Raw genomic sequence first — 10,103 nt, forward strand, 5'->3', positions numbered from 1 at the left:
GTCAGATATGTAAACTTTAATTGTTGGTATTTATTAGATTTCCAGAATGAACTGATTAAATTTGGAGGTTTGACATAAGTATGTGCAGACTTTCTTTTTGGTTTACATTTCTGTTTATGTTCTTTCAGGTGCCTTACATTCTTCCTTCCTGAATTTGCTTTTCTTTTGTAATTTGATTGGCATAGTTGTCTTGTATTTTTATATTTTGCTTGTACCAGTTGACAGATAATTTTACTAAGTACAAATAATTCTGTTATCTTCCCTCTTAAATTTGTGACAATCATTCTGTTTAATTCTGTGGCTCCACTCTACTAATTACAGTTTAATCTTTTAAATTCATACAATTGTGAGAGGCTTCTGATACTGCTGTTCTTTGCACTATATTCTCTTGAAATTTGAAATACTACTGCATGTTTACTCTGGTACCATAGAATTTTAGGATACCATGCTGGTTGTGCGTTATTGGATAACAAAAAATATTATAATAATTGTGTGTTCATAATATGTTTTGTATCTCAACTTTGCATGAATCTGTTTTAAATTCAATAGATTTTTGTTTGCTTGTCTCATTTGTGACCCGCCATTTAGTTATGCACTTGTTTTTCATCTAATTCAGTCTATGAGTTTACATTGTGGCGTGTGTGGTTGTCCCTGATTTTGTTCTCTCATGCATTTTCAGGTATTTGCCCCCAGAATGCTTTGAGCTCAGCAGGACACCACTAATATCATCAAAGGTTTGTAATGATGAAAATTACAAATGTCCTTTTTTGGGAGTTGGACTACCAATTTATATTCTGCTGAATTTATAGCCATCTAAATTTGTAGCATGTGAAGCTTCAAATCTACTTGATGTTTAAACACTGGCGATGGTAAAGTTGATTCGAATCGTCTAGGTCTTTTTTGGATGTGAACTATAAGTAGAGACCATTATAACAGCTGTCTGCAGCTAGTAGGTTACCATAAAACAATTCTCCTTTTTGGTTGATCATGATGTTCGTAGATTGCCGCTAGGCAGCCCTGTTTTACATTTGGTTGTTTTTTTAGTAGTATTACGACATTTCCATACATGATTTGGTTTCATTTTACACGCTTTCTTAGGATGAACAATTGTTCAAGCATTACCCCTTTTTCTTTCTGAATAGAAGACTTCTAGTGGACCTTCTCACTTTGATTTAGTCCCTGGTCTTTTATTCTCCTTTTTAACCTCAATCTGATGTTGTCTTTTTCCTAGGTTTGTTATTGTTTTTACTTCTTAGAGCTGGGGTAGCCTTCTTCCTAGAGGAGGCACTTAACCTCAAGTGGCTTTGTGCAGCTCCTAATTTGTTGCCAGATGAAGTTTTAATCATTGTTTATGCGGCAAGACAAATTTTTCTTCCTACAGTTGGGGTTGTTTATGTGACAAGACAAATTTTGCTTCCTACTCACTCTCCTCCTCCCCTTTTTTTTTTGTGGCAATACTTCTTTGTGCTCATGCATCTGGTTGGCCTCTGTGTCTGCTCCCTTTTCAAGCAACATATTACAATTACTAATCTATGGAGGATTACAATTGTTTTAAGGAAGAATTGGGAATTTGTTGCAGCCCTGGGTTTCATGTAAAAGAAAAGAATCGTATGCTTGATGTGATGTTATGTGCAGCATTATCTGTTTAAAGCACAGTGTAAGTTCCACTTATAACCACAACAGACTTAACCATGCGAAATTAGATTTCCTACATTTTGAGAGAATTTCTTGCTATCACTTTTATGTCGTTCTCTTGCTGAGTAGTAACATGATTAGCAAGCCATCCACAAATCTTTATCAAATTTTCCATTTGAATTAGTTGCTTATGTTTGTTGACATGAACATATGGTGGCAATGAGGTGTGAAGAATGTAAAAATCTAAAATAGGAGGAAAGGGATGGTTTAATTCTGAAAAATCTTCTGTAGTCAATGTTCAGGTCATGACTCCAATTCATTAATTTCGTTTTTGCCTGTTCAATGTGATTCTTCATCTTAGAAAATATCAGTCATGCTTTGTTTCTGCAGTGTGAGTTTTTATTGTAGTCCCATGAATACCTATTGTATGTAGCATAGTCTCATAGACACTTACATTGCTCCATAGATCTTCAGTCCATTTCATGACTGTGTAAACATTTACATTAGTCAGCTGCTTTTGTAGTTAGCCTAGATATGTCCATCTTGGTCCATAGTAGTTATCCAGTTTTGCAACTTCTGTTGTCTGAAAAGGAAGATGTTTTTCTTTTCCCATCTCTTTTTGAATAAGCTGAAAATTAAAATAAACCATCAAATCTTTTGAAATAACAAAACTCTCCTTTATTTGTGAAATAACAAAACTCTCCTTGGTCTTCTTAGTATATTAAGTTTTGCTATGGTACATTTATTAGTTGCATGAAAAAATGTGATGAATCCTGGCCGTTTTGTTCATAGGGGTAAAAAATAAAAATACATATACAACTGGTTACCGGTTGTTGCACAGATGCCTATATTTTTTATTACTTTATTCAACCCATCCTCCTCTATCCATGTCCATCTCTGCCACTTGGTCTCCCTGGCCCACCTCCTTGCCCATCTGCTGCCACCTTTGCTGCCCCTCCACTGCCAGTGGCCCATGCCACATCTTAGTTGTGGGTAACACTACTCAGAGACTGCCGGTTTGAGACGCAATGGAGGTGGAATTAAGTGAGGGGGAATATGTGAACAGATGACTGGGATTTGAGAGTTGACATGTCCGTTGATTGGAACTGGTCGACAGTGATCACAAAAGGCAGTGATTGCAAGGAGAGGTGGCCCTTGCCTGTGAATGGGGTTGATTAGGCAACCACCGCATGATAAGGAATGAGGAGGGGAAGGGGAAGAGGAAGAAGAAGGATTTTAAATAGGAAAGAGTCATGAATATTGAATACTTCCCATGCATGTGGTCTACAAATTAGGAGCTGCATGTAGCCACTTGAGGTTAAGTGTCTCGTCTAGGAAGAAGGCTGCCCCAAGTCTTGGAAAGCTTCATCTGGAAGCAAAATTTTGCTTCCACATAAACAAAATTTGTTTAGCAACATAAACAATCGTTAGAACTTCATCTGGTCATGTTAAAAGCATATATCAGTTTTTAGGCAGCCCGATTCTCAGTTCTAGGTTAGGCAACCTCCTTGTAGGAGAGACCCTGACTTTTCTCTGTGCTAACATGTCAAGTTCAATGTATACCTTTTTACTTTTTATGTTTCAAAAAAGTCAGGTTCTGATGCTTCCGTGAACCTTGTAGCAGCAAAATCTCTTGATTGGGGCTGTGTAAAGCTTTAGAAACTGAAATATGTAGCCTTTGACCTTTATCCTATCCTCTTTGATTTTTTGTTGGCATACAAACTGTCTTATTCTCTAAGATTGGGTGTGGCCCAAATTGTGACTGTCTTATTCTCTAAGCTGACCATTCAGGTTATTGAAGATAAATCCCAGCTTACACATTAAAAAGCTTTATAAACACACATATAACTTTTCCTTAAATTACGTGCAGGAGGTAATTACAGTATGCAGAGTCAATTGGATATTTTGGATAAATACTTACATTTATGACTGCAATACTTGATAGAGCATCTTAGATTACTAACTAAATAAGCCATTTATTTACAGTTATCTTCTCATATTTTGGTATGTTAAACCGTTGCTTTTGCTTGTGCGCAGGTGGATGTTTGGTCAGCTGGTGTAATTTTGTATCAAATGCTCTTTGGTAAACGTCCGTTTGGGCATGACCAGACCCAAGAGAGAATTCTTCGTGAAGACACTATTATTAACGCACGCAAGGTGGAATTTCCTCAGAAACCAGCTGTCTCCAGTGAGGCAAAGGTTTGCCATTCCTTTCTTAAGAATATCCTCATCATATGTAATATTTCTGTTACCTCATGAGACGTGAACATGACCCCTCGGTGGCATTCTGCCTATTTCCCTCGACGGACCATAGGAGCCTTCTTTGTTTCAAAGATTTTTATTTTCTCCACTGATAGAAAATTATTTATTTATTTGCTTTTCTGGAAAGTTGATCCTAGATAGATCAGCCCCTTTAGATTTTTCACTTTGTAAGTCCTTTCACGGTCATATGGTCTTCATCTGCAATTTATCGTTATTGACATAATAATTTTTAGGATCTTCATTTTTGCACAACTCTGTGCTTTCTCAGTTTTGCTGACTTATTAGTTAGAGACTCCTGACTTGTTATTCATGTGTTTTCAATTAAAAAATAGTTAGGAGCTTAATTTATGATATGGGCCCTAAATAGGAAACTTTGGTGAATGAGGATCCATAAGCTGACCCCAAATAGTAGGAATAATGCTTGGTGGTTATGGTTATGGTCATGGTTTATCTTGCATTATAATTAGTTTTTGCCTCAACCCACCTTAATAGTCAGTTCTAAGAATCATCAGTTGAAACTTGAAAACCTGAGATGTGTGACCAAGGCTGTCAATAATTATGGTCAAACCTATTTTGTAATTTTCCATCATTTTGCCCTCCATTAATGCTACCTATCATGTGGCCTGGTCTAGCGAGTCAGATTTCTGTGGCTTGACGGTCCTGAAAAGAAAACATGAATTGGCTGAGTCTGAGTCTGTAATGATTTGGACATCTAAAAATGTCCATTAAACTTTTTTGAATAATGCCACCCCCACTCCTTACTCAAATGATGTTCTAATAATTTAGTTAAGACAGTTTTTTTCTTGACTTGGACAAGTTGGCTTGAGTTTAACAACAAATAGAAAAAATAAGCTTTGAATGAAAATCGCCTGCTGCTGGTTTTGAAGGTGAGCTTTATTAAATATAACACAGTGATAACTTTACATTGTTGTATGCAATTAATCATGTGCATTGATATATCAAACTGAACTACTATTTAACATATCTGAATATCTATAAAGTATAGTGTATTAACCACTCATTTTAATTGGTTAAATTATAATATTGATATATTTTATTTTCGGATTTTTGGCATGTATACCCTCCTAAACATTCAAATTTACGTGAATATTCTTTAAAAATTAATACTTATATATATATCCTCATAAAATACCTGTTTTGCATAAATATCCTTCTTTTTTTTTCTTTTTTTGCATATGTACCCACATCATTTAAGGTCATTAAAAAATTAATGGTTTAATATGACTAAAATATCCTTATGGGTAGATGTGCAAAAAAAAAAATTATAGGGTATATATACAAATAGTAATTTCATGAGGATATTTATGCAAAATTTAAATGTTTAGAAGGATATACATACAAAAAATTATAATTTAATTTTTATCCATTTCATCTAGATGGATTCAGGGCCTTTTATTCTACAATGTAGTAGTATATTACATAATATAACAATACGATGACGATATTATATAATATTTTATATATTAAAATATTATATTATATTTTATTTTATGTAAGATGGGACGATTGTGTCCATCTTATAATAACATGATATACCTTATACACTTCATAAAGATATTTTTGAAAAAAAAATTTAAAATAAAATATAATAAGATTATAAATTTTTATTATTATATAATATCCAAATCCACAATTATGTCCATTCTATGCAAATGTACAAGCTATTCATCTAATATTAGGTTGAGATACTTTTTTTTAGAAGCATATTATTGTACATTAGGAAAAATATAGATGATTACGATTTGTTTATTTTCTAAATAAAATAATTTTGATCTATCATTTGATAAAAAAATTATTTTATCTATGTAAATTAAGTAAATTTATTATTTTAGTTATATATGTTAATTTTTTTCTATCAGAATAAGGAAAGAATTAACAAATCAAGAGAGGTGTATTTATGTTAAGGATTTTTTGTGTGTATATCCTTCCAAATACTTAAATTTGCATGAATGTCGTCATAAAATTACTATTTGTATATATATCCTTATAATTTTTTTTGCACATCAATCCATAAGGATATTTTCGTCATTTTAATTTTAATTAATTTTTAACGGTGTTAGATGATATGAGTATATATGAAAAAAAAGATATTTTATAAGGGTATACATGCAGATATCAATTTTAAAAGAATATTTATGTAAATTTGAATGTTTGGGAGGGCATACATGTAAAAAACTCTATTTTTTCATGATGTTATTCTCTAATTTGTTGTGACTGGTTGTCATGGTTAATGTGAGGACCAACACTAATTTTTGTTCACATCTTTATTTTGAATATAATTAATAGAAGAAAATATGATTTTAAAGGTTTAATGAAGGCAAATGCTTGTATAGTTGATTAGTGAGAAGGAAATGGTGGTGATCTTGCATCTTGGATTAAAGTTGCTATTGTAAGTTATAGCAATGTGAGATCTATTTAAAGAAAATTAATAACTGTGGTTATTTTTGTTATTTTAATTCTTTTCTTTCTATGTTTCATAATCATATCTTTCATTTTTAACTTACACCAGAAATACACGACTAGCTGGAGGCGAGCAAGTAGTAAACAAGTGGAGTCTGAGCCATGAGCTTTTTAGTGTTGGCAACACTTCTTGCCATGCCTCAGTCTTACAATTTGACATGAAACCCATTTGAAAATCCTCACTCCTATGCACTTTGTATGTGCATACATTTTTATTACACAGGAACCATATGAAACTGTGCAGCTTTTAAAAAAGGAGTAATTCTTTGTGCACCATGTGCGGTGCAGCAAAATTGACGTGGACCATATTGTCCAATCACATTGGATCACATAGCACAATTAATAATGGAACAGACATTTAATGCCGTTCCACATTTTTTGGTTAGATTTTTTTTGAGAAAAATGCTCTTTTTCTTTATGGAACAAAGAAAGAACAATATTATTGCTTCCTGTTATCTTTGTATGACTTTCTGTGAATATATATGATATCCTGAACAATATATATGACTTCATGTGTCTTTATATGATATCCTGTTAGTTATTATGATTTTTTGATGCCTTATATGATTTTCTATGTCTTTATATGACATTCTGAACAATATATATGACTTACTGTAAATATATATGATATCCTGAACAATATATATGACTTTTCGTGTCTTTATATGACATCCTGAATTATATATATGGCATCTTGATATCTAATATGACTTCTTCTGAATATATATGACATCTTGAACAATATATATGATTTCTCATGAATATATATGACATCTTGAACAATATATATGATTTCTCATGAATATATATGACATCTTGAACAATATATTTAGCTTTCTGATGCATTATAAGATTTTCTGTCAATATATATGACATCCTGAATAATATATATGATTTCTGTGAATGTATATAACATCCTAAACAATATATATAATTTTCTGTGTCTTTATTTGATACTCTGTTAGTTATTATGACTTTCTGATGCCATATATGACTTCCTATTGATTATTATAATCAATAAGATATCATATAAAGATATAAAAAATCATATATATTGTTCAAGATGTCATATATATTCATAGGAAGTCATATATATCTATTGAGAAGAAGTCATATAAGATATCAAGAAGCCATATATATTGTTCAGAATGTCATATAAAGATACAAAGTCATATATATTATTCAAAATGTCATATATATTCATAGGAAGTCATACAAAAGCATCAGGGAGTAAGAATATCATTCTTTCTTTGTTCTATGGAGGGAAATTTTTTTTTTCATTAGCAAAAATTTGATGAATAAAATTGAGCAACATTAAAAGCTTGTCCCATTATTAATGGCGCTACGTGATCCAATGTGATTGGGCGGTGTGTTTCATATCAATTTTGTTGCATCGTACGAGGTGCACAAAAAATTTCTTTTTAAAAAAAGTTATGTAAAGTCTCATTGATTTCACCTACTCACGCCATATGCATGGAGGAGCACATGCACTTGATTGATCTCGTTCCAAGTCTGCATGGAAAAGGCTGTGCTATATGACATTCGCATTGACTTCCTATATGGACCAAAACCTGGAGTTCAATGTGACTGTTTTTTTCATATTAGGAGGGGGCTAGTTTGAACTTGGTTACTTAAAATTTGAATTTCCATTGATCAGCATAAAATCAACCAGAAAGGCATATATTTTGGGAAACTCGTCAACATTTAGTTCATAAATGACAAGCAAAAATCTTCTGCCCGCTTAGCATGCTTGCTGTTGGTCCCTTTCTTTACCCCCCAAATCAGAGTTCCTCGATGTTTATCCTACATGGAGTATTGTAATCATTTTAATAGAATGGTGTTGATATTGTCAGGAGTTAATTCGTCGGTGTCTGACGTATAACCAAGCAGAACGGCCAGATGTTTTAACCATTGCTCAAGATCCTTATCTCTCCTATTCGAAGAAGTAGAGATGTATATTCAGCCTGAGAGATATTTATACAGAAGTTTAGACCGAGTTATGCTTTGTAGATGATGTAAAGCAAATGCTCCTCTTTGCTTCTATCTTAGAGGTTCTCTTGTAAAAGAACATAAACCTTTTTTTCTTTTTTGATATGTACTTGTGTAAAAATTTTATCTTTCATCTTTTTGGTAATGAAAATGAGGCAACAATTGCAGCAATATTTATTGTTTTCTATCAGCTGAGTTTTATTTGTTTAATCTGTAATGTATACTGGTAAGTTACCCGCGTTGCGCAGTGGCTCCAAATTAAACAATGGTAAAAACTAACAATTAATCATATGCTGTCAAGGGATAGTTTTTTAAAAAATTGTCCTGTACAATATATTATGCATGTAGATTTATTTTAAAGTACGACCAAAGCAAATAGCACAATTTTTTTTTAAAAAAATATATTATTTTTCATAAATCAACAGAGGAAGGACATATTTAACTAAGACGTGGCGTTGACTGAATCATAAATTAGTTTTTTAAAAAATAATTAGCATATTATATTATCCTTTTAGCACACTAATTTATGCTAATAATCAAAATACTGTATTAATCAAATCATAAATTTATTTCATTAACTTGATTCCAATAAAAAAAATTATGTAATAAATATATATAATTATCATACCTTAAAAAAGAAAATTTTCCTTGTTAATTAATGCTAACGAGCTTTTTTTTTTAAGTAACTAATTTATGTTAATATTGTATAACATTTATTTTGTCAAAATATTATATTTTTTTCAAGTAAATTATTGCAAAAAAAAAAAGGTAAAGAAATATATATTTTATTAATTTTTGCATAATATTAATATGAGGATGCTCTTAACAAAATTTCAGAAACAACAAAAGCATGCAAATGGCCGTATATAATTTTTTATGCAATCAATTGCCATAGATTTTTTTATAGGAATGCACAGACAATAAGAGGGCGCATGGATGCATACTCTACTTCATGCGACCAACACTTTAAATAACCCATCATCCTCTCTCTCGATCCTTTCACACCACTGCTCTCTCTGACCCCCCAACCTCCCCCCCTCGTGCCCCTCATCTCTGTGCGACCACCTTATCGAATCTGCACTCGTCATCCATCGTTGGTCGGATCTCATCAGTATGGGATGATTTCATCGATCGAGGAGCCTAAAGCCAATAGATGTGTATTCGTTGTTCTCTCTATCGATGAGGAAGAACATCATCGGCAAGATGCGACGGCATTTGCTCGCTGTTAGATTCTACCTCTAGTATCATCTATTATCTCGTTCCTCTTTTTTTTTCCGCAAGTCGTGGATTTGATCCCCCCCTCTTTTTCTTTCTTTTTTATCTCTATCGTCATTTTCTCCTAGCCCTCTCCGTCGCCATTTCCATCTCCATAATTTCAATCCTAGTCCTAACTCTAACTGATACTCTCTACAACCCCATCGCCATCCCCACCTTTGTCGATCAAACCCTAAAACCTAGCTATCCTAACCCAAAACCTTAGCAACCCATGGACCAGATCCGACCCCAACCCGAACCTCAATACCAACCCTAACCCTCCCCACCACCATCATGATCTATGCCCTAATCCTAATCTAGACCATTTATTATCCCAACCCTAACCCTCCGACGTCTCGACCTCCATCTTCGAAATCCTAATGCCAACTATAACCTCAGCCCTAACTTATTGTTACCGCCGCCACTCCTGTGGACAAAACCCTAGCGCTAACCCACGCTCACCCTCACCCTTCCCACCTCCA

At 33.2% G+C, this 10,103-nt stretch overlaps 1 protein-coding gene across 2 annotated transcripts in view; it reads left to right on the forward strand.

The window, feature by feature from the left end:
- The window catches only part of LOC105042394 (serine/threonine-protein kinase TOUSLED), a 45,837-nt gene extending 37,283 nt beyond the window's left edge, over nt 1–8,554 (forward strand). The window contains exons 14-16 of one of the 2 annotated variants that reach the window (XM_073253519.1): nt 680–734; nt 3,673–3,834; nt 6,428–6,870. In XM_073253519.1, the coding sequence (XP_073109620.1) occupies nt 680–734; nt 3,673–3,834; nt 6,428–6,484 (274 nt within the window). In that variant the 3' untranslated portion in view covers nt 6,485–6,870. Of the gene's footprint in view, nt 1–679; nt 735–3,672; nt 3,835–6,427; nt 6,871–8,231 lie in introns of those variants that run through there. The other variant, XM_010919578.4, reaches the window with a different exon arrangement.
- The last annotated feature ends 1,549 nt before the right edge of the window (nt 8,555–10,103 follow it).

This window comes from Elaeis guineensis, chromosome 3 (genome assembly GCF_000442705.2).
Source record: "Elaeis guineensis isolate ETL-2024a chromosome 3, EG11, whole genome shotgun sequence".
Classification (NCBI taxonomy): Eukaryota; Viridiplantae; Streptophyta; class Magnoliopsida; order Arecales; family Arecaceae; genus Elaeis; species Elaeis guineensis.